Here is a 24548-nt window from a genome sequence, read left to right on the forward strand (position 1 = left end):
AGAAGATGAAATTAAAAAAAAAAAAAGGCTAGACCACTTACAAAATCAAAACCATGGACTTCTTAAGGAAAACGCATACAAACTCTACTCTGCATGTTGCCTGAACACGGAAGGGTTGAACATATTTCTAGACCGTCAGCTCACCCCACCATGACCTACAGATTCTAGGCGATCCCACACAAAAACCCTAGGGGGCAGTTTTATAGAAACTGATGTACTAATTCTGAAATGAATGTGGACAAGCAAGCATTCAGACCAGTGGAAAGAATTCTGAAAATAAGGAATCAAACAGGAGGACTCATACTACCCAGCTGCAAACCTTCCATGAAGTTACGGTGGTTTGGTGTAAAGAATCAGAGCACGGATAAACCACGGTGCGGCCAGGATATCCAGATGTACGTGCGCAACTGATTTTTTTTTTTTTTAATATCAGAAGAAAATTTTTTAAAGGTTTTATTTATTTGACACAGAGACAGAAGTACAAGTAGGCAAAGTAGCAGGCAGAGGTAGAGGGAGAAGCAGGCTCTCCACAGAGCAGGGAGCCCGATGTGGGGCTCGATCCCAGGACTCCGGGATCATGACCTGAGCCGAAGGCAGCCACTTAACTGCCTGAGCCACCCAGGCGCTCCCAGACCACTGATTTTTGATGAAGGTATCAAGGCCACTAAAGGAAAAATATTTTTTTTTTTAAACATTCAGATGCACTTTTTTTTCAAGATTTTATATACTTGCTTGACAGACAGAGATCACAAGTAGGCAGAGGGGCAGGCAGAGAGAGGAAGGGAAGTAGGCTCCCCACTGAGCAGAGAGCCCAATGTGGGGCTCGATCCCAGGACCCCGAGATCATGACCTGAGCCGAAGGCAGAGGCTTTAACCCACTGAGCCACCCAGGCACCCCAGGAAAATCTTTTCAGTGAGTGGTGATTAATAACTAAATATCAACATTAAAAAAATAACTCTACACCTCATACCAAACACAAAAAAATAACCTGAAATGAACCAAAGACCTAAAAATGTAACTAAGCCACAACTCTAAAACTTCCAGGAGAAATTCTTTATGATTTTGGGGCAAAGATTTCTTAGGACATAAAAAGCTAAGTGACAAAAGAAAACAAAGTGATAAACTTGACCTCGTGAAAATTAAAGATGTCTGACCCTCTTAAAGACACCATTAAAACAAGGAAACCACGAACTTCCAGTACATGTATCGGACAAACTACTGTCCTCCAGAATATATGATTTATACAAAGTTCTTAAAACATGGTAAGATGGGTACACAGTCACAGAGGGTGAGTCCTGATCTCAGGTCATGAATGTTGGCCTCATGCTGAGTGTGCAGCTTATTTAAAACTACACAGTAAGACAAGGAACCCCGTCATAGACAGGCTATGGGACACTTCACAAAAGATAGATACACTTCGTTGAGTCAAATGCAAACGAAAACCATAATGAATATTTTAATGACCAAAAACATACTTTTTCTAAGAAAATGAAAAGTGGGGAAGAGGTGCATTCACTAGGTGGGAGCCTAAGTGGTCCAGGGAAAACAGCCATCTTTTGTAGAACCGATCACACACTTACCCTCCAACAACTTCACTCCCAGAGAAATAAAAACGTGTCTCTGCATGAAGACATGCAAATGTTCTAGAAGATCCTTTGTAATGCTGAAAATGAAGTGACTGAAATCCCCATGGACAGGGGACGACAGACTGGCTGTCACCACATGCGATGCTACTCAGCAATGAACAGGGCCTCACCACTGACTCGCGCACGTGAGTCATGCCTGGATCACTGGGCTGGTAACAGGAGCCGCCCCTAGGCCACATCCCATAGGATTCTGTTCATGTACAGTTTCAGGAGAGAAGCTCATGTTCAGTAGCAATGGAGAGAGGCGAGGCGCAGGCGTGAGGGCCTGGCTCCACCACAAAGGGGCACCAGGGAGCCTCAAAAGTGGTGCAGAGATGCTCCCTATCCTGACTGGGGCAACCAGGACAGCAATGCACACACTTGTCCAACATTCTGCAAGCCAGATGCTGAAACAGCTGCACTATATGCAGATTATAGCCCCAAATCAGCTTGTTTTTTAAAATCAGGGCTTGAACTCAGGACCCTGAGGTTATCACCCTGGTGCTCCTCAAAATTAGATTTAAGGAAGTACAAATATAGACAGCATTTTCCACCATCATTCTGGTGAAGATGATAAACAATTCTAATATAAAAGAACAGCTCTCTGTGGAACAATCATATACACACACTCTCCCTGTACAAGGTGTTAACCCCTGGAGACCTGTACTCCAGCGAGAGAACCACATGACCCTGTGGGGCATGTGTGCCGGGGTGGACACAGCGCAGCCCATGGGTTTGCCACAGTGTGCAGCCTGCATCTGCGCAGAGTTGCCGCTGAGTGAGGAGGGCCAGTCTCCACCTGTTGGAATATGGGCATTACAGACTAGGAAAGCTCACCGGGGGTGCAGGGGGGATGCTGGACATCAGACGCAAACCCAGAAGCATAACCCTGGTTGCTCATTATCTCAACTGAAACTTCCAGAACGTGACACATATATCACACTCATGTATGCAGCTGGGCATGCTGTGGCCGGAGAGGTAAAGATGTGTCTGACACTCTGCAGGGTTGGGGAAAAGATGAGCCTAGGCGGGAAGGTGGGGGCAGGGAGACAACACAGAAACTAAAGTGAAGGGCATTTGCAAGTCTCTTGTCCTACTCTCGCAATCTTCCTCAAGTTTGGAGTCCATTCCACAATAAAAGTTAAAATAAACAGAATAGTTCAGAAATGTCTAGGGTTGAACAGGAGTTGGGAACCGGCTTCCAAATCTCACAGACATGGATGAACCACTCAGTGTCTCCATACAAACACGCCTTGTCTAAGGAGGTCCACAGAGCCTGAGCAGCTGCGTCTCAACGGCCACGAAGAGGAGGCCAGTGTGGGGGCAGCACACAGTCCACAGAACGGATGACAGACTGCGGGGAAGCCATGGGCTTGCAGCATAGAACCAGGTGTTGGTCTCAGAGTGGGTCACAAAGGGCCATCCCCACTTGGGGACGCCACTTTGGAATCAAGACTTTCCAGCTGAGGGAAACTGAAGAATGAGAACAGACAATGTGCTCTGCTTGCCCCATCTCTGCCTAAAGCCAGCACTGTTCTTCCTCATCAAGAGCCCCCTTGACTCTCCCCTGCCCGGAAGGGCCAAAAGCCCTTAACCCCCAGAAAGGACAGCATTCTGGTTGGCTCAGACAACATCAAACGTCACCTTAGTGTCCATCACCAACCGTGTGGTCCCCAGCTAAACAGTCCTTCAGCCACGGACTTACCTGCCTGCCTGGGGTTCTCACACAGACACATGAAGTGCCCCCTTCTCGCCTGCATTCCGCCCGTCAGCCCCTGTGCAGGCCAGCACTGAGCCCAGGAGAGCACAGGAAGGGGCTTGCTCCCGACGGCCTGCGGAGGAGCAAGACATGGGAAGCGCCACAGCTGGTGAGACCGAAGGAAATCAGAGCTGTCTTACAGCAGTGCCTGCTGGCTCTGCAGGTTCTGGAGAAAACAATAGACTACACAGCAAGGCAAGAGTTATGGGTTTCCTTCCCTTGACCCTTGGATCAGTGCCCGAGAATGGACCAAAGCCTGGAAGAAGGAACGAAACACAGTGGGCAGAGACACTCATGGCCTCACTGATGCAAAACTGAGCCCCGATGCCACGTGGGTGGGGTCACAGACTCGGCCACAAAGACCTGGGGAATTCTGCACTGCAGGGACATGTGCTCACATGTTGGCAGCAGCCGTGGTATACACTGACCCCACATATCATCCTAGCTAGGCAGAAACAAAGGACACAGAAGAGTCTGGAAGAACGTTATAGAACACGTGGAGATCTCAGGTAACCGGGAATGTATCACAGGCTTTCCATTTCTCAACCTTGCCAAGTTTCATCAGGAGAATGGATTTTCAGAGACTTCTGCGTCCTTCTGACACATGGAACAGATATATTTTCCCTAACTCTTGCCTCCAGAACAGAAATCCCAGGCCATTGATACCTAAAACCCACACTCAAGACTCTGAAAGGTGGAGAGAAGATGGGCTTTTGGCCTTGGACCAAAGAACTACAGCAATGAGCCCCTAGCCCTGCTCGTGCCAGCAGGGAGCACATGGGAGTCATGCCTTGTGCCTTCAGTGGGGCACCGTGAGCTTCCCAAAGCCCCTCTCCCCCTGCACGCCTGACCCACGCAGGAGCCCCCGCCATGGCTGTGCCACCCCCCCCACCCTGTGCCCTAGCCCCACTCAGGAGCCCCTCCTATGGCAGTGCTCTCCCCCCACTCCCGCGCCCCATGCAGGAAACCCCCCATGGCTATGCCCCCCTCAATGCCCTAGTCCCATGCAGGAGCCCCACCATGGCTGTGCCAGTGGGGACCCCGAGGCAGCTTGATCCTATCTTCTGCTGGAACAGTGTCTGAAGGGAAAACCCAGCTGGACAGATGGTTTCAAGGAGACCTAGGAAGAGTGCGTGTGTCTGTAGAAAATCAGCCTACACCAAGTACCAAGAACCGGACTGAACACAGAAGACGTGAATAGCGAGTTAAGTGGAAATAGCAGAGCTGCAGAACGAGGGCTCAGCAACTGCTGACGGCAACAAGAAGGGGACAGAGGACAGAACCTGCCCGTGGGGAGGAGACGGAGAAACCTGACGTGCAATCTGAACGATGGGCAGAGAACAGACTGCGAACAAGTGAGCAGAGCGTCAGGAGCCTGGGCAAGGGCCTCGGGAGAGCAGAAGTCCTATTGGCCAAGTCCTGCAGGCAGAGGGGGTGCTTGGAATTGACAGGACGAGAAACCAACTCCAGAATTCCTGTATATGTTAAAACACACAGCCCCGCAGACCCAGGCGGAGGGAACCGGAGACAGGCCGTCCAGAGAAATCATGGCAAACACACCATACGTGGACTGGGGACTCTGGAGACAGGATGGGCATGAGCAACCCAGAAGTGGCCAGGGAAGGAAGATCCTTTTCCTGCAGGAGCAAAGACCCTTCAGAGCTTTGATAAGGAAGCATGGAGCCCTCCATCCCAAGATCACGACCAGAGCCGAAACCAAGAATTGTTTCTTAACCGACTGTGTCACTGGGGCATCCCAGAAGTGAGTTTCTTTGAGACAACAGAGTTAGGTCAGGTTTCTTAGTCTACTCTGCCAATCACTCACTGTGATTTAATGGATGTGTTTAAGGGTACCTAACTGGCTTAGTTCTAAGAGCATGGGACTCTTATCTCAGGGTCGTGTGTTCAAACCCCATGTGTGGTGCAGAGTTTCACTTAAAGATGTATTTAGACCATATATATTTTAATGTAGTTACTTCTTCCTAAGGATTGATTTATTTGAGAGAGACTGCACATGTGGGCAGAGTGTGGTTGGGATTCTTTTTCTATCCCCGCCCCCCACCATTCGTGTGCTCTCCCTCTCTCTTTCAAATAAATAAATAAATCTTTAAAAAGAAAAGAAACTCACTTCAAACATAATGGTACAGGCAGGTTGGAAGTAAAAAGATGGAAGGTATGTATGACACAACCATTGATCAAAGGGAGGAGGAGTAGTCAAACGCCAGATAAGGCCGACTTTAGAGCAAAGAAAACGAGACAGAACATTTTATACTAATAAAAGGGTCATCCCCCAAGAAGGGACAGCAACCCTCGCTGTGTGTGTCCCAAACCAGAGAGCTGAGAAACGGACACAAAGAGTGACAGAACTGGAAGGAAGAGAGGAATCGACCATTACTGACGGGGGCCTCAATTTGACTTCTGTCAAGCGAAAGAAAATACGCAAGAGCAGAAGCACACAACCTGTGTGTTCCAGTCCACACCACCCACAGCACCTACACTGTTCCCAACCCACACACACGGCTTGGCCAGACATGCTGCGCTCACCAGATCCTGGAATCGCATTCCTGGATCACAATGCAATCAAACCAGACATCAGGGATAGAAAATAAAGGGAGAATCTCCAAGCCCTTGGAAATTAAACAGTGCATTTTAAAACAAAGCTTGGGTCAAAGAAGAAGGGTCAGGGAAATTTTAAAAAGTCACTGAAATGAATGAAAGTAAAGTTACATCATTACAATCTGTGGGATACAGCTGAAGTAGTTCTCAGGGGGATGGTCACTGCATGGAAACACTTATATTAAAATTCCTCCATGTGAGGGGAGGTCTCAGATCCATAACCGAAGATCCCACCTCAAGAGCCAAGATCACAAACAGTAAGCAGGCAGGCAGAAGAAACAGTCAAGATGACAGCAGAAATCAATGAAACCAGAAAAAGAAATCACAGAGAAAAATCAATGAAACAATGAGCTAGTTCTCTGAAAAGATCACCAACATTGAAAACCTCTAATAAGACTGACATGGAAAAGACAGAAGATACCAATTTCCAGTATCAGAAGTGAAATGGGTTTTGCAGCCAAACCAGATGGATGATACAGAACAGCATGAGCTTGTCTGTGCACATGGATCTGACAAGCTCGAAGGAAGGAGCTGACTGAGAAAGACCAGCACCTCCACCATCACAGAGGCAGCGTGGATGGCTCTAGGACTGCCAAGGAACTCAGGTCTATGATTAAAACACCACTTCCCCTCCACCCTATGAAACCTTTGGCTTCCCATGGTGTCATCTGAGAACTCTACCAAATGTCAAAGAATGAAAACCAATTCTAAACAATCTCCTTTAGAAATCAAGAGTGGACACAATCAGACTCGTCTTACAAACCTATTATTACCCTGATACCAAACTCAGACTGTTCTCTCCCCAAACGGCAGCTATAGAAATCCTTAACGAAATGTAGGTGACCCTTGGACTATGCAGGGGTCAGGGGCACAACCCTCCCCCTGCAACACACACCCCATGTATACCTTCTGACTTCCCCAAAACTTGACATAAAGAGTTGATGAACACACATTTTATATGTTATATGTATTCCATGCTGTATTCTTACAATAAATTAAGCAACAAAAAGGACTATTATTTAAAAAACCATAAGAGAAAGCACACTGAGGTTACTATACTGTATGTCAAAAAAAAAAATATGTAAATGGACAAGCACAGTTCAAATTCATGTTCAAGGGTCACCTGTAAATGCAAATAAAATATGGCAATATACCCATAGAATGTTACTCCGTGACCAGGAGAGGTTTTGTTCCAGGGATGCAAGACTGGTTCGATATCCACATCGATAAATATAATCCACAACATTAACAATCTACAGAAAATACACCTGACCAACAGCAACAGAAAAAGTTTCAACAAATTTCAACAGCTACCCATTATAATAAAAACTACAGGAAAACAGGGATCGATGAACTTTCGCAACTGCATCAAGTGTATTTCCAGGGGCGTCTGGGTGGCTCAGTGGGTTAAAGCTTCTACCTTTGGCTCAGGTCATGATCCCAGAGTCCTGGGATCGAGCCCCATGTAGGGCTCTCTGCTCTGCAGGGAGCCTGCTTCCTCCCCTCTCTCTCTCTCTGCCTGCCTCTCTGCCTACTTGTGATTTCTCTCTCTCTGTCAAATAAAAGGAATCTTTAAAAAAAAATTTTCTAAGAGTATTTCCAAACCCCTAAGGCTGCCAGGTCAGGGACAGTGAAAGACTGAATGAACTCTTTCCCATGAATCCTGGGGACAGGCAGGGACAAGGAGCTCAGCACTGCCTCCCAACTTTGTGCCGGGAGTTCTCAGTGAAAGGAAGCCAGGACAGGGAACAAAGACTTAGACTGGAAAAAAGTAAAATTGTCTTCATGGGCAGAGAGTGTGACTGCGTACACGGAAAATCTAGAGCATGCCGTTTAAAAACAAACTGATCCAGCAAGGTGACAGAATCAAGAGAAACAACAAAAACCAACTGCACTTTTTCTATTAGAAATAAGCACTCCTTCTGGAAAAGGACGCAGCAGTTTCCCACAAAGTAAAACAGGCACATACCATACAACGCAGCAAGTGCAAACCTGGGCCTTCCTCCCAGAGCAAGAAGCTGACGCTCCCACAACAGCCCGCAAGCCGATATGTACACCAGCTTTATGCAACGCAGCCCCAGACTAGAAACAAGCCAGAGGTTTCAACAGGGGAGAGGTCAGGCACACTGCGGCGAATCCATGCTGTGGAATCTCATCGCACACAGCAGGACTCGAGCCAGACACCTGCAAAGCCCGTCACGGCTCCACTGTTTGCAGACTGAACACAGGCCGCTGTCAAGGGCAAAGGAAAGGATGGTTCAGAGGAAGCGCATGGTCCGCATCTTGTGTGCCTCCACACAAATAGGCTGGCCACGACTTTCTACAGTATTTTCACCATACACGACCGCATAGTGTGAACAGTACAAGGGAGCTCTGTCGTTTCTGGCCGCTGTAGATGAATGCAATTAACCTCAGACAGAAAAAGATCAACAGCACATTTACGCGCGTCTGCCTATGTTCACAACAGCACCGCTCCTAGGGGCCGAGATCCAGATGCAAACCAGGGACAAGTGAGTGAAGAGAACTCATCACATACACACTGTGCACTGTTACCCGGCTGACCAGAACAAGTCACACAAACGCCGTGCACTCTTACCTGGCTGACCAAAACGCATCACATACACTCTTACCCGGCTGACCAGAATGCGCCACATACACGCCGTGCACTCTTACCCAGCTGACCAGAACAAGTCACACACACACCGTGAGTGTTATCTGGCTGTCCAGAACACATCACACACACATGGTGCAATATTATCTGGCTGACCAGACCATGCCACATACATGTTGTGTACTCTTGGCCGGGTGACCAGAACATGCCAAACACACGTGGTGCAGTATTATCTGGCTGACCAGAATGCCTCACACACATGCTGTGCAGTATTATCTGGCTGACCAGAATGTGTCACACACGCGCCATGCTCTCTTACCCGGCTGTCCAGAATGCGTTACACACACGCAATGCAGTATTATCTGGCTGACCAGAATGCATCACATACACACCAAGCACTCTGACCTGGCTGACCAGAACGCATCACACACACACTGTGCACTCTTACCCGGCTGACCAGAATTTCTCACACACGTGCCGTGCAGTATTACCCAGCTGACCAGAATGTATCACATACACGCTGTTCAATCTTATCCAGCCTCAGAAAGGAAGGAAAGCCCACCACAGAAAAGTGTGACGGAACCTTGAGGACACCACACTGTGTGTAACAAGCCAGTCATGAAGACACAAATGCTGTAAAGGTGTAACTGCACTTACATGAACTATAGGGAGTAGCCAAATTCACAAAGGAGGCAGAGCAGCCATTTTGCTGGGGATGTGGGGGAGAGGGGAGTTATATCCTAACATCCTAACCAGCAAGGGGTTTCCATTTCGGAAGATAAGAAAGTTCTGAAGGCTGTCTGCACAGTGGTGTGAACATACCTACACTCCCTGAGCCCTTAAAGACACTGCTCTACATTAAAAATAGTTAAGATGGTAAATTTTATGTAGTATGTATTTTACCACAATTAAAAATTTAAAAATTTCAAAATGATTCTGAAAAAATAAGACCTCTGTGATGGTGACTTCCAGTGCACTGAGCAGAAACTGTCTTCAGGGGAGTGACAAGATGGTACCGACTCACCGAAATCCATCTTCCTTTTGTAGAGGAGGACGTAGAGACTCAGAAGGATACCAGGCTCATCAGATCTGAGCTCACAGTGCTTCTCTGCATGTCGTACCAGTCAAACATCTCTATCTTTAGTAAAAACTGGGCATTTTACCTCTGGGTCAGTCTGTTCCACAACTGTCACAGGACATCGGTGATATGGGAGTGCACGTTGCACACAAGAGCCCTTGGATACCGCTTGAAAGGGAAGACACACATCCCAAGCCACATACCTGCCAGCTCCTCCCCACCGTGAGCCGACCCCACTCCCAGGTCCCAAGTCCTGCAGGATGCATGGTGCTGAGGCATACCTGGGACCACCAGACAGTCCTCTATCTGCCAGGTCCACACCTCACATCACCCACTTCTCCATGGGGCAAGACCATATTGGCTGCCAGGCAAGGAACGTGTCAGGAAAATGGAGGAGGCATGATGAGCAGCTGCAGCCAAAGGCAGCAAAACGGCAGGAAAGAAGGGAGGGAGACCCCTATCAGACGGGCTCTCTATTGCACGGGGGCACATGAGCAAGGACTCCTTGCTTGGCTGTGTGCAGTATCATATGGTAACATACCACGAAAAGTCCTGATGAGTGTGCCTGGCTGTGTACAGTACTGAAATGACATGTGCCTTCTCCCCTCATCTCCTAACACTTCTGGAATATAATCACTGTGATGATTAGGACAGAAACGGATATGCTGTGAGGTTCCCCCATCTTTCCCAGGGGGACCCTAAGGTGTCCAGAGGATGGCATACATTGACCTGAGGCTGTCTCTGCTCACATAGTGCAGTGGGGGAAGGGAGGGGCAGCACTGTGGAGTTCAAGGACTCTGGAAGAAGTCACTCACCAGGGGTAGCTGGAGTTCCGTCATGGGCTGTGTATCCCTCAAATTTGCTTCCTGAAGAAGGGGGGTGTCTTGCAGAACTGAAAGACAGGGAAAACGCGTCTCCTTCCTCATCCACAGGAAGGGGGAGTACAAGACAATGCACATGAAGAGTACTGCAAACCACAGGAATCTTTGTCACTGTGCTTTCCGATGTAGCCAGGAGAGGCCTGAGCAGGGAGGGCATACCTGGGTTCAAGGCAGCTTTCCGTGCATGAGTGACGCCTACTTTCTCTTCTTGTTTGCTGTCCCTCCCAGTACAGTGAACACACACTGTTCTATCTGCATCAGGAGGACCATCTACCTATTCGAGATTCAACAATCTCTTACTCAACACACTCCGCTGCCTCCCACAGGTCGAGAGACCCAATACCGGGAAAATAAAGGTTTAAGCTCTACGGCATCGAGATGTCCCTAAGAGCTGCCAGCAACAAACATCACTGCGCAACCCGTGGTCACTTATTTACAAGTTGAGAAATCACACAGCTCCGGAAGAAAGATGGCTACCAACCACGAGCAGCTCCCAGCAGAGCCGTGGGCCAAGTGCTTTAAGGGCTAGCAGGCACGGCAGCGTGGCCCACCAGCAGCCCGGCCAACCCCTCCGCTCAGCTGCAGGAGGACCCCTCTCCTGCCTACACCAAACCGCACTGCAGATGGTGAGCCACACGCCTGGCCTGTGGGGCCACCCTGAAAAACGAGTTGTTTTGAAATCTGCTTCTTCCGCAAAGGAAGACTTGGAAAGCCGGCATCTGCAGGGTCAGAACAAATCCAGGAGAAGCCTACCTCACATGCTGAATCCCTCCCATCCAAGCTGAAACCAGCATCCGGTGTGCCTCCCCTTGCAGGTCTGGGATACCAGCCTCCAACACAATGAGGGTGAGACAGGGAGAGCTCAAGAGCAGTGACAGGTGACCGCCCCAGTGGCCCAAGTGCAGGCTGCGTGGGCTCGGATGTGGGAGGACCGTTGTATTTCCAGTTTCACACGTGCTTCCTTCCAGGTTAACTACAGCCCTCCCTCACTCATCCGCAAGAGAAATGAGTAGAGGGACGCCATGAGAATCACTGGAGAGCTCTCAGTCTCCAACAAAATCTACCTTTCTAGAAAGACCAGCAAGACTAGAACCTATATGGCTTCTACTGGAGGTTCATCCTCCAGTGACCAATCATGAACGTGTAACTTCAGAGTATGACTGCACTTGGAGATGAGGTCTTCCAAGGGGTAACTGAGCTACAGTGAAGTCCCACGGGTGGGTCCCGATCCAGTGACTCGTGTCCTGATCAAAAGGGATTAGGACACAGATGGACATTCAGAGACAACTCTGTGAAGACGCAGGGAGGAGCCTACAAGCCACAGAGAGGAGCCTCTTGAGAAAGCCACACACCCATGCCCTGATGGAGGGCACTGGCCCCCCAGAACTGTGAGAATATACATTCCTGTTGTGTGAACTGCCCAGTAGATGATGCTTGGTCACAGAAGCCCCAGCAAGCCCCAATGGCCAGCAGCCCTGATGTTAAAAAAGAAAAATTAAACCTTACACAGAAGGCAGATTAATTACACACTGAGAGAAATTTAAGATTTTTTTTGGAAACTAAAAACCTTACTACATTTCAAAGGACCACTTGTGTGAATCACAAGCATGCACTCCTGGCTTTCTCCAGCTATAATTACAGGACAATGTGGCAAGTCCTCCCAAACTGACCCTCCCATCGTGGATATCACCTCCCTCACCCTGAAGGCACTCAACTCCCGTGATGATCATGGGCAGCTCGGGTCCCTGCTCTCAGCATTCTGTGAGTCTCATCCTTCAATCCTCAACAAACCCAGGAAGGGTGCTTGATTTGTTACTGGGGATGCACCTCCAGTAAAAGCCATACAGTTCCTAATTGTGCAGATGTCTCTTAAAAAATGTCTCTAGATTTCACTGGAAATCGGGACTTGGATTATGCCCTAGGTCAGAGCTCAAGGATTCAAAGCTGTCAAAACCACCTGCCTCCAGCCATGGGCGCTCTTCCCACAGAGAGCCAAATGCACCTAGGTGACACCCAGGCCCTGCACCCTGAAAACACCAGCCCGTTCCCTGTGAGGCAAATTTTATATTTCCTATGACACATCCCGAGGGCAGCTGTTCTGTAGCTGAGGAAAGAGCGGTTCAGGGAGACAAGGCATGGCCGTGCACAGCTGCCCACACCACACAGGCCCTGCTGGGTGATGGTGACTGGCTGGCCCCCAAGCCTACAAGATCCAGAAATGCACCCTCCAAGAGATGGGCAGTGGTCCCCCTGGGAGGGCCTAACACAGTGAAGAGGACAGACATGCTCATCAGATTCTAACTGAATCACTTTAGGAAAGGACCCAGATCCCCAACATAGTTCATGGCTCTTCAGCAGAGGAGGAGGAAATACAGACACGGTGGGGTATGCATGCCCCTCCCCCACCCCCTTGGCAGTACCTGGTTCCCCACTGAGCTGGCCTGGTGGTCTGCTGGGGAGCCCGGGGCCTGGCGCCAGGGCCACAGACTGCGTGTCCTGGCTCTTGGCAAGGTCGCTCTGGGCTTCTGCTGGCAGCCGTTCCTGCTCCTGGTCTGGAGGGCTGTCCCCATCCTCGATCACCACGGGGTCTTCACAGTGCTTGAGCTTCAGTTCCAGAGAGGGTTTTTCAGGGCCAGGTGGAGAGGTCCCCGGCCAGGAGAGAGCTGGCGGCCAGAGACTGGACCGATACCACCCATCCCTGGACCTGCTGAACACCCTCCTGGTGAAGCGCTAGAGGCTCAGACAGGGCCTTCTACAGGGCTGTGAGGTCACAAGTCACAGAACCCATTTTCTGAGGAAACCGAACTCCAACCTGAGCCTCACTGAAGCCTGGAGCTCCACAGTTTCTCACCCCTGGCCAGAGAACATGTGATACTGCCGAACATCCAAGGACACGGCTGCCCCTCTCCACAAATGTCGTCCAGACCCGCTCCTTGCCTCTCCCACCCAGCAACCCCCCAACACCCACTAGCCTGGCGTAGCAACCCCTGCTCACCCACTGCCAGGGTCTCCCTGGCTCCCGCTCCAGCGCCTCCACGGCTGCCACAGCCTGGTCACCACTCTCGGGCTCCTGGGCCCGCACCCAGCCCTGGATCTCCCGGGGTAGGATGGCCAGAAACTGCTCCAGCACCAGCAGCTCCAGGATCTGCTCCTTGGTGTGCCTCTCCGGCCGCAGCCAGCCCCGGCACAGGTCCCAGAGGCGGTGCAGGGCCTCCCGGGGGCCCGCAGCCTCCTGGTAGCGGAAGCGGCGGAAGAGGCGGCGGGAGGACTCAGGGCTGGGAAGCTCCCCCTGGGGGCTAGGGTTCTCTCCCGGTGGGCTCCTCATTTTCCTGGGTTCCTCACTTTCCTTTGGAGCCAAGACTCGGGGGCACAGGGCTGTGGGCATGATGGGATTTGATGGGGGTCAGCAGCAGAAGACGACCCTATTTCCAAACAGAAATCACTGGCTTCAATGTTCTGGTCTCCTGTGGTAGGTTTTTGGGGGTGGTGATGGGGAGTGTGGCAAAGCCCCCAGAGACCAGCCCTCAGGAGGAGTTCTGGGACATGGGAGAGGGGTCAGCATGGCTGTTCCTTACACAAGGCGGGAGAGGGAAGTACCACCCTCTGCCCCTCAACAGCACCATCATGTGATTCCTCTAGCCGGTGACCAGACACGCGAGGCGGGGGCGGGGGGTGGGGAGTCTGGAAGAAAAGCGCTAGCAGGACAGGACACCAGTGTTTCAAGCAACCAGAATCATGGATGGACCACAGGCAGGAGACAGATGGAGTGAAGGTGCTGTGGTACCTTCAGGAGCCAGGTTCTCCTGGACAGGACCTGAGACGCACACGCCAAGCAAGACGCTATCTTGAGGCTTTGGAGCCAAAGTCGCCGTCCTTGCCCTTGAGACTTTTGCAAAAAGAGCTGGAAAGACAAAGAGAGACATTCCTGGGAAGAGCCTTCATAGCAGACCCAGGACCAGAAGTCAACCCCATGTCTGGCCAGGGCCAAGGACCGGTGCTGGACCTGCCAGAGTGAGTCCCAGCCAGCAGCGTGGAGAGGATGAAGCAGACAGCCCCCAAGACAGCAGACGAGAGATGCAGCCACATCCTGCATGTAACCAGAGAAAATAACTGTGTATTTAGAAACAGCAGTGCTGGGGCGCCTGAGTGGCTCAGTGGGTTAAAGCCTCTGCCTTCAGCTCAGGTCATGATCTCAGGGTCCTGGGATCGAGCCCCGCTTCGGGCTCTTTGCTCAGCAGGGAGCCTGCTTCCCTTCCTCTCTCTGCCTGCCTCTCTGCCTACTTGTGATCTCTCTCTGTCAAGTAAATAAAAATAAAATATTTAAAAAAAAAAAAAGAAAAGAAAAGAAACAGCAGTGCTGCCTATCAGCCTGTGCTCCTCACCCCCATGTCATCCCCAAACCCCAAATGGTGAAGGCGACAGCACACAGCTCCCAGCTTCCTCAGGCAGGACAGTGTTCAGGCACAGGGATTCCGGGGAGCCCCCACACCTCTCCAGGGACATCCGAGAGCAGCCAAGGCTACTCTAGACTGGGGGACTCCAAGAAAGTGAAGGGTGCATGAAGCCCATAGCCCCTTCCCTCATCCTCAGGCTTCTGCCACTCTTGGACAGCAGACTGCATAAGGCTACCCCTCACCCACGCTTCGCACAACAGCATTCGAGGCCACAGTAACAGCAAAGGCCCCTGACCTGCCACCAGACTCCAGGCTCTGGACCTCTTGGCTTCACGTAAGAACAGAGTAGGACACCGAAGGGCTCTGACGGTGTGTACACCAGCCGCTGGAGCACCAGCCTAGCCCGAATTGCCCCCACCTCCCAGGAGCTCAGCCATCCCACAGCTGCAGGGTCTCTAGAGCGCTCAGGGCTGCCCCAGACTCGTGCCCCACCTTCACCGCTCAGGATGCTACGGGGCACCCTCAAGCGCACAGCCGGGGCCCTTTTTGTCAACAGGGCACCCGGCACGCAGGCGGCTCGGAGAAGATGCCTGATGAATGAACTCACTTTCGTCCCCGGGGCACTGCCGGAGGGGCGGGGCGTGCGGAAAGCAGCTCCGGGAGGACTCCGCGGGAGCAGCGGCGAGGAAGGAGGACCGCAGGCCAGGCCAGGCGCAAGGGCCAGCTTTCTTCGCCGCCTCCCCGCCAGACCTCAATCCCGCCAGCTCCCGGCTGCTCACCTCACCGCTCGGAATTCCTGCCAGGCGCCCAACTCGAGTCCCTCCTGCTGCGGCGGAAGCCTACGGCAGCAGCTCCGCATCCTTCCAGCCCGCTCCCCCGGGCGTCCCTCCTGAGGCCGGCCGGTTCCTCGCAGGGGCCGACGCCGTCCCCGGCTCATTCAGAAATCCGCGGCTGCGCTCGGTAGTGGAGAGGTGGGAGCAAATGGAGGCGCCTGCAAAACAGCATTTGTGTCGCCTTACGGCCCCGCCCGCACCGTCCCCGCCGCACGGCTCGGGGCAGGGCGGCCGGGGAGCGCGGACAGCCGGGGCGCGCGGGGAGCCGTGCGCGCGGGGCTGGGGTGCGCGAGTAGCCGGGCCGCCCAGGCCGCACTCACCCCCGCGGCGCGTCCCCGGTGGCGGGCCGCGCGAGCCTGGCCGCCGCGGAGCCCGCCGGACGCGCAAGAAAGGAAAGGCCGGAGCCCTCCGGCTCCCTCCCCTGGGACACTTCCTGCTCCGCTCTAGGACCGGGGAGGTCTCCGCATCTCAGTGGTTCGCTCCCCCGCCCCCCGGCCGAGGTGTGCGCGGGGGGGTGACATCCGACACCCCCGGCCCGGCCCGGCCGGCGCGCCCCGCCCCGCCCCGCCCCGGCTCCGCGCGTCCGGGCCTGGGCGTCCGGCCGGGGGCTTTGTGGGCCCAGCGCGCCGCGGCGGCCTGGACGACCCGGGGCCCGTTGGGGGACGCGCGCCGGGGGCGGGCGAGCGCGGACGCGGGCGGCGGCGGCCGGGCGCGCTTGTGCCGAAAGGGCCGTGTTGGGGTTCTTTCCGCTGCTGGTCTCCGCAGCCCGGCCTTTCCCGGGACTGCGGGCGCCGTGAACGGCGGAGCGCGACCCCCGAGCCGCGCCCAGATGCTGGAAGTGGGAGGGGGGAGCGGAAGGAGGTGCGCCCCGCTCCCGCGCGCCTTGGGCCACTCCATCTCCCGGCCCGCCTGTGACCTTTCCGACCCCACGCCTTGGCGGATGCAACCTCCTCGCCGCCAGAACCCCTCCCTTCCGCCCGGCTCGCGGCCGCTCCACAGACCCCTCCTCCCCGCCTCGTTCATTCTGGGACGCCAGGCTTTCTCTGGATGAAGCCCGCGGTTTCTTGGGTTTTCAGAGTTAACAGTTTAAGAAAGGACGCCTGTTGTATGGCCCTTCTGAGCATCAGGACAACGCTGTGGAATGCGCAAAGGGGCCGGGGTCAGTCTCGACCCCAGTGGGTGGGCTGCTGGTTTCAGTGGAGGAAGCAGCTAGACGTTCCTATTGTGGCAGAGAAAGAGGTTATGGGCCTTTTAAGTCCGGTGGCAGTGAGGGGCAAGCCGGGAATCGGGGCCACTGTACCCCAGACAGGGCTACTTGGCCTCTACCTTATGCTGAACATAGCCCAGTGACTCAGCAGGGTCTTCCTGGGTCCATCCCGCATCTTCCAGGTTCCCTAGCTTGGGTGAAAGCATGTTGGGTCCCTGTGCAGGCCTGTCTGGCACCAACCCTTCCACATACCCTGCTCCCCTCTGATGCTGGCCTCTCCCACGGAAGAGAAGGCAAAGGAAAGGTTCCACGTCCCAGAGGGGCGCCTGACTGCAGATCACTGTTTGAAGCCAAGCAGAAATAAAACCAGTTCGCCCAAAGACCATGTGGTCTGGAAGAACAGAGCAGGGGAAGGAAAAGGGATGAGAATCTGGACCCTTTTCTGTGTATTCTCAGTTGGTGCGCCTGGCCGCCTCCCATTTCCCATAAACTGCAAATAATTGCTCCTGACTAGTGGGGTTACTGGCAACCACCATTTGCCAAACGTCTGGATTCTGACATTAGTAGGAGATGCACCAAAGTGAAGGAGTGGAGCTTTTTGTGAACAGTGAGTGCTCCCCCAAATGACAGACACAGGCAGGGCCGCTGCCTTCAGACTTGACCAGACTCCCCGTGAGCAGGCTTCATGCACACCAGGAATCTCAGGAGCACCAGCTAGGCACCGTGGTTTGGAGGGGAGATGCCCCCAGGGAAGGACCAAGGATCACCCCAAAGGTATGCTGGGCTTGGGTCTCTGGCACTGCTCTGGATATCCACATCCTCAGGGGGAGTCCACATTCTCCTCAGGAGTTCGAGCTCTGTGACTGGCTGTGGAACGAGCTGCTGAGGGCTGGGAATCTTGTGCACATGGCTCTGCCCAGTGCAGCTCACACCAGATGAAACGTGGAGCCCAGAAATGGCTAGCATACAGCATCAGATCAATGCTGCTTAGCCCCATTCCCTCCCCATCCTCGTAAACTGTGCGCCCCCACAGCTAGGAATAGGCCCTCCCTTTGCATGTTTTCTGCATTTCACGCAGCACAGGGGTTAAAGCCAACCCCTAGGTGAAATCCTGCCCCCTTGCGTCCTAACCGGGTCATTTTGGGCATCCTCCACCTTTCTGTGACAAGTTTGTCTTCATCCAGGAGATGGAGATGAAGCTGTCCACCTCACTTAGTGCATTTGGGGTCCTTAAGGCACTCGATAAACACCTGAGCCCCTGCCTGGCACTCGGGGCACATCCATGAACACAACCGGTTCGTAGGGGCACGGTGCAGGCTAGCAGTTAGCAGACTCTGTAACAGGATCTGCTGTGTTTGATGCCTGGTGCAGAAGTGAGCAGTGTCAAGGAACGTGGGGCTGGAGAGGGGCTGGTGGTGCTTGCGGTATTGGAGAGGTCAGGGCAGGATCCCGTGTGACTGGGATATCTGAGTTGGTCAAGCTCAAGCAGGGGTGAGAACAGTGTCCCAAGTGGAGGCCTAATGGGGAGCTACAGGGAGGTGGCCAGGGAGCCGGAAGAGTGGGCTCTTCGTGGGCAGGCGGGGCTTGGAGCCAGGGCCACGTCTCTTTCTGCCCCAGATGGGTTTGTCAGGTACAGTAGTGTGCAGCAGCATGGGATGAGCCTGGGTGGAGGCCCTGCTCAAGGAACGTTGACCATCTTTTGAAGGGGCGCGGGGGGTGGGGGGGGAGAGCTGGGTGGTGGGTATTAAGGAGGGCACGTATTACATGGAGCACTGGGTGTGGTGCAAAAACAATGAGTACTATTACGCTGAAAAGAAATTTAATAAATAAAAGAATAATTAAAAAAAAAGGAACATCCATCATCTTGCACCCAATGTGAACATTTATTTGATTTACAGGACTGCTGCTGAGCATGTATATTTCTATGTGATACTTTCCATCTGCCACCAATTCTTCCGTCCTTGGAGAGACCACAGTGTACAGAAGATCCTGGCTTCTGGAGGCTTGAAGGGAAATCAGATAGAAAATGAAACATTGGTGATAGATGCCATGAAAATGAAAGGCGTAAAATACAGCAGGGTGAGGAGGAGCCCGCCAGGGAAGTCTGGAAGGAGCTGCATGAGGACACGTTTTAACAGAGAGCAGGGGGAGGGCTCAGCCGGTGCTCTGACAGCAGAGCAGGGGCTGTGGGGAAGAGCATTCCAGCTGAGGGAACAGTGAGAGAGCAGGGAGGTGGGGGAACAGAGCGACTGCTCTTTATACTCAGCAGGTCCAGTAGGGTCGAGGCTGAAGGGACTTTCATTTTCTGTGGTCACTGTGCAGAGCCGATTGGAGTGAGATAGAGAAGGCAGGCGCTATGTTCGAAGCTGTCAGGGAAGCACAGGCAGGAAGTGGCGGTTCCCTTATTGGCTGCTGGAGGTGCCTCTGGCTGGCGGGGCCAGTGGTGGCCCAGATTTCCCACTGATGGAAGGGCTGTGGTTGGAGTCTGAATTGGGTGAGGAAAACACTGGCCTGGGGTTGGGTAGAGATGCCCCTGAGCCGACTGGAGGCCGTGAAGGGCCGAGAGCTCACAGGCTGCGGGTGTGTGGCCATCTGGGAGTCCCGGTGACACACTGCACTAACAGAAGCAGGTGTAATGTCTTATTTTATGTGTCAGCTTGACTGTGCCCAGGTGCCCAGATTGTGATCAAACACTGGTTTAGATTTGCTAGGAAGGTATTTTTAAAGATTTATTTCAGGGACGCCTGGGTGGCTCAGTTGGTTAAGCGGCTGCCTTCGGCTCAGGTCATGATCCCAGCGTCCTGGGATCGAGTCCCACATCGGGCTCCTTGCTTGGCGGGGAGCCTGCTTCTCCCTCTGCCTCTGCCTGCCATTCTGTCTGCCTGTGCTTGCTGTCGCTTCTCTCTCTATGACAAATAAATAAGTAAAATTAAAAAAAAAAAAAAGATTTATTTCAGAGAAAGAGAATGTGCCCATGAGTGGTGGGAGGGGCAGAAGAAGAGGGAGACTCAAGCAGACGCTCTGCTGAGCGGGGAGCCCTCGGAACTCCATCTCAAGCCCCTCAGATTATGACCTGAGCCACCCAGGTGCCCCTGTGAAGGTGGTTGTAGATGAGATTCACACTGAAATCAGTAAGCCCTGGGTAAAGCAGCTTACCCTCCATAATGTGGGTGGGCCTCATCCAGCCTCCACAGTCTTGAAAGCCAGTCCCCGTCTCTCTAAATCTCTCCATCTACACACTTACCCTAAATATCTCTATACACACAGCCTAAATATCTCTAAACAAACACCCTAAATATCTCTACACACACACACCCTAAATATCTCTATATGCATACCCTACATATCTCTCTGCATAGGTATCCTAAATCACTCTCTTCTACCCCCCACCCCCACACACCTGATGCTGCAGGTCTGTTTCCCCAGAGAACCCTGGCCAACACAGGGTCCTGGGCTTACCAGGGGGGCAGGAGGGCATGGAGATGTGAGTGCCAGAGGAGGTGGTGTGATATGCTCATTTTGCACACTGGGAGGTGATGGGGATATCACAAAGGAAGTGATGAATTCCTCCACCTATGGGATGGAACTGCTTACAGTGAGGTGTGAAGCGTAGCTCTCCTAAAACCCAGAGTCTTGGGTCGCCTGGGTGGCTTAGTAGGTTAAAGCCTCTGCCTTCAGCTCAGGTCATGATCCCAGGGTCCTGGGATCGAGCCCCACATCAGGCTTTCTGCTCATCGGGGAGCCTGCTTCCTCCTCTCTCTCTCTGCCTGACCCTGTGCCTACTTGTGATCTCTGTCTGTCAAATAAATAAATAAAATCTTAAAAAACAAACAAAAAACAAAAACAAGAGTCTGTGAACAGCCAGGTCTTCCCTGGGGGCCTGGCTGGTCACTGCCGCACAAGACAGGCCCATGTGCCTACAGCAAATATGGGCATGTTGAGAGTGTGCTGCCTCCCCGCAGGGTCTCAGGCCAACCACCTCCACATTCCCTGGGAGCCCATTAGATGTAGAACCCCCAGGCTGCACACGTAGCCTGCATGGTTAGCCAGGTTCAGGGGACCATCCAGCTCTGTGATTTGGAAGCGCTGTTGCAAATGGGCCATCATTGTTCCCGGCATACCAGACACTCAGTAAACTCTAGCTTTGCAAAGAGGCCTAAGAATAATAGTGCCAGATATCACTGTGACTTATTCCCGGGCTTCCAGGCTCCCGGGAGACAAGGACAGCAGGGGCCTTGCCATGGCATCTCACATGAGATGCCAACAGAGGTCATATCTTGTGGAGAGGGCTCAGTGAGAGTCCATTGAGTTCTGGAACTTGGCTTCATTAATTTTGTCACAATATAAGCCTCCCAGCTGCCACAAGGGGGCTGCTCATCTGTTTTTTTGGGGTTCCTGTTTCTTTTGTGGAAGGACCAACATAACCAGCTGCTCAGGGGCTCTGATGAGAACCTCGGGAAAGGCCCCATTGTCCCTTGGGAAAGATGCCATCCCTTTCCTTTAACTCATTGGGTGCTGTGGTCAGAGAAATGAAACCAAGACCTCCCCAGTGTTGTTTTGGGAGCTGTGTGTGGATGTGGGGGTGTAGAGGCATGAGTGCAGGAGGAGACACCAGGAGGCATCTCTTGTCAGCCAGTTCTGCCAGCCCACCAGCAGCCAGCCTGTAGTCTGACACACTCACACTGAAACAACCAGGGTTTTGTCCTGGTGCCTTGAGGGCTGCAGCCAGAGGAGACTGGAGCCAGGCTTGATCAAAGGGGAAGAGCAGAGTTGCCCTGAAGGATGGAGGAGGGGGAGGGGAAAGGCACTAGGGAGGCTTCCATGGGTGGGTGCCGCTAGAGGCGGGCTCAGGAGAGCGGGGTTATTGGATAGGAGGATTGCTGAAGTGTAGAGTCAAAGCTAGGCACAGTGAGATGATCGGGGGCATCCCAGGTAAGACAGGTACATGGTGTTATTTCCTGGCTGCCACGAGACCGTGTTTCCTGGGAACACAGCACGGCTGCTCTGCTGGGTCTCTCTTCCCTGCTGGACCTCCGTCCTGTTGATTTTCATGCTTTGGCCCTTAGAAGGTTTCCTTTCTGTCTGCTCAAGTTAGGTGGATCCCAGGATGCTGGAATTTCAGGATGGCCCCTGAGACTCAGGGAGAGGAAAGTGGTCAAGGGCCGCATGGGATGAGACAGGGGTGTGTGTGTGTGTGTATGAGAGAGAGAGAGAGAGAGAGAGAGAGAGAGAGAGAGGAGTGATGAACAGAGACATTGTATAAGTTGTGTTTGGCATCTGCTAGGCGAACCACCGGCATTTTATCATAGTGCGCCCTGGAATCCCAGGAAGCTGGAGCCAAAGAACCGCATAGTTTGTCCTACAGGACAGGAGGAACCAGTGTATGCTGTGTGTCCTCATTCTTATGTGTATCCTGACCCTCTCAGAGCACAGCCTGATCCTGGATCCCACTCACTTTGTGTCCTGACCCTCCTCTTAGAGCCTAGACCCCATCCTAGAACCCACACCCTGAGAATCCTTCTCAGGGCACAGACCCCATCCTGGATCCCACCGCCTGTGTGACATGATCCCTTCTCAGAGCATACATCCCATCCTGGATCTCATCTCCTGTGTGTCTCAGTCCTCTTCTCAGAGCCTAGACCCCATCCTGGATTCCACCTCCTGTGTGACCTGATCCCTTCTCAGAGCACACACTCCATCCTGGATCCCACCCCCTGTGTGTCCCGACCCTCCTCTCAAAGCACACACCCCATCCTGGAACCCACACCCTGAACTCCTCTCAGAGCACAGACACTATTCTGGCACCTCCATCTTCATCCACCCTGAGCACTGAGTCCTATAATTGTGGTGTTTTCTTTCAGTCCCAGGACCAGGGAAATCCGGTACCTGCCCCCACACTGTGTAAGGTACTTAAGTGTTGCTGAGAGGTGTAGAGATATTTCTCTGTGAAGATCTGGTGATATAGCTCCTGGCTCCCATGGATCAAACAACAAAATGTTACCTAAGTATCCAGCACAAAGCCAGTGATACCAAGTGGGTACTTTTCCTCTCCTCCATTAGCTGCCTGTGAACCTCGAACCCTCTCATTTTAGTGTTTATCTGTTTATTCTTATGCTGTGGAAAACCCCTGGATCTATCTACAGAGTTTTGCTCCAGATGTGAATTCTGAATGACTGCAAGGGGAACTTAGTGCCACGTCTTCCGGAATTTCCTGATACTGTAGATACGAGCCCTTCCACGTGTGCTGGCCTCTTCCTCAAGTTCATTACCTCATGTGCACGTCCAGGTGACACTGAGGTCAGACTGGGCACCACTGTGTCTCCCCAGCAAGATAGGTTGAAGCGATGACCCTTCATGCCTATGAATGTGATAGCTTTCTATCCACTGATTCATCTGATTACATCTTCAAAGATGTAATCAAGTTCAGAGTAGGTTATACTGAATTACACTGAGCCCTAAGTATTTTATTTTATTTTTATTTTTATTTATTTATTTTCTTTTATTTAAAGATTTTGTTTGTTTATTCAACAGAGGGGGCACAAGCTGGGGGAGCAACAGAGGCAAAGGGAGAAGCAGACTCCCCAAAGAACAGGCGGCCTGATGTGGGACTCAGTCCCAGGACCCTGGGATCATGAACTGAGCCAAAGGCAGATGCCTCACCGACTGAACTACCCAGACATCATAGGGTGAACCCTAATTCTAGTGATGCCTTACACATAGGCCATGTGGGGCACCTGGCTGGCTCCGATGGTGAGGCATGTGACTGTGGATCTTGGGGTCATGAGTTCAAGTACCACATTGGACATAGAGATTATTTAAAAATAAAATAGCTTTTCAAAGTTTATTTATTGTATTGATTAATCTCTAGATCCAATGTGGGCTGAACGCACAACCCACGATCAAGAGTTGGTGCCTTTCCAACTGAGCCAAGCAAGCTCCCCTAAAAATGAAATCTTAAAACAACAACAACAACAAAAGTAAGTAGACCCACAGAAAGCCTCATGACAACAGAGGTGGAGATTGGGGTGATGGGCTTCTAAGACCTGGAAAGACCCCACCACACCAAACACACACCCACTAACTTGACTTGCCAAACTAGGAATTTTGTCTGATCGTCTTTGTTTTATAATGATTATTTCCAGTCTCCTGTGCACAGTCTCTTGTAGATAAATGAGAACCTTCAGTAGGACTTGAAACTTTTCACTGTCAGCTTTTTCCTGCCCTTTCTTTGCCACATCTAACCAGGCAGACTTGAGAACTGTTCCCCTAGCCATCTTTGCATTCCTGTCCATCTTGGTTGAGAGCCAACTCTTTGGAAAAGGGATCTTATTGCCAGCACATCTGCTGTCCTCTTTGTCTCTATCCTCTATGGATTAATTCAGAGCATTTTATGAGTGTCATTTATGGTTATCAACTCAGAGTGGATGACCTGAAAACCTCATAGGCACGACACGAAGATGAACTAAGGGAACACGGGGCCATTAGTTGAGGAGGGCAGTGATCAGCTTTCCTGGAGAGAAACAAAATACTTCCCTGTTGAGGG

General features: G+C 52.2%; 1 protein-coding gene across 4 annotated transcripts in view; it reads right to left on the reverse strand.

Moving 5' to 3' along the window:
* The window catches only part of ZNF496 (zinc finger protein 496), a 30149-nt gene extending 14267 nt beyond the window's left edge, over positions 1 to 15882 (reverse strand). Inside the window, exons 1-5 of one of the 4 annotated variants that reach the window (XM_004778428.3) lie at positions 15745 to 15882; positions 14356 to 14472; positions 13567 to 13946; positions 12992 to 13175; positions 10506 to 10582 (exon numbers count right to left, since the gene is read on the reverse strand). In XM_004778428.3, coding sequence (XP_004778485.2) covers positions 10506 to 10582; positions 12992 to 13175; positions 13567 to 13896 — 591 coding nt within the window. In that variant the 5' untranslated portion in view covers positions 13897 to 13946; positions 14356 to 14472; positions 15745 to 15882. Of the gene's footprint in view, positions 1 to 10505; positions 10583 to 12991; positions 13176 to 13566; positions 13994 to 14355; positions 14473 to 15572; positions 15709 to 15744 lie in introns of those variants that run through there. The other 3 variants (XM_004778429.3, XM_045069224.1, XM_045069225.1) reach the window with 3 other exon arrangements.
* Positions 15883 to 24548: the final 8666 nt, after the last annotated feature.

This window comes from Mustela putorius, unplaced genomic scaffold (genome assembly GCF_011764305.1).
Source record: "Mustela putorius furo isolate JIRA1106 unplaced genomic scaffold, ASM1176430v1.1 tig00003914_pilon_pilon_pilon, whole genome shotgun sequence".
Lineage (NCBI taxonomy): Eukaryota > Metazoa > Chordata > Mammalia > Carnivora > Mustelidae > Mustela > Mustela putorius.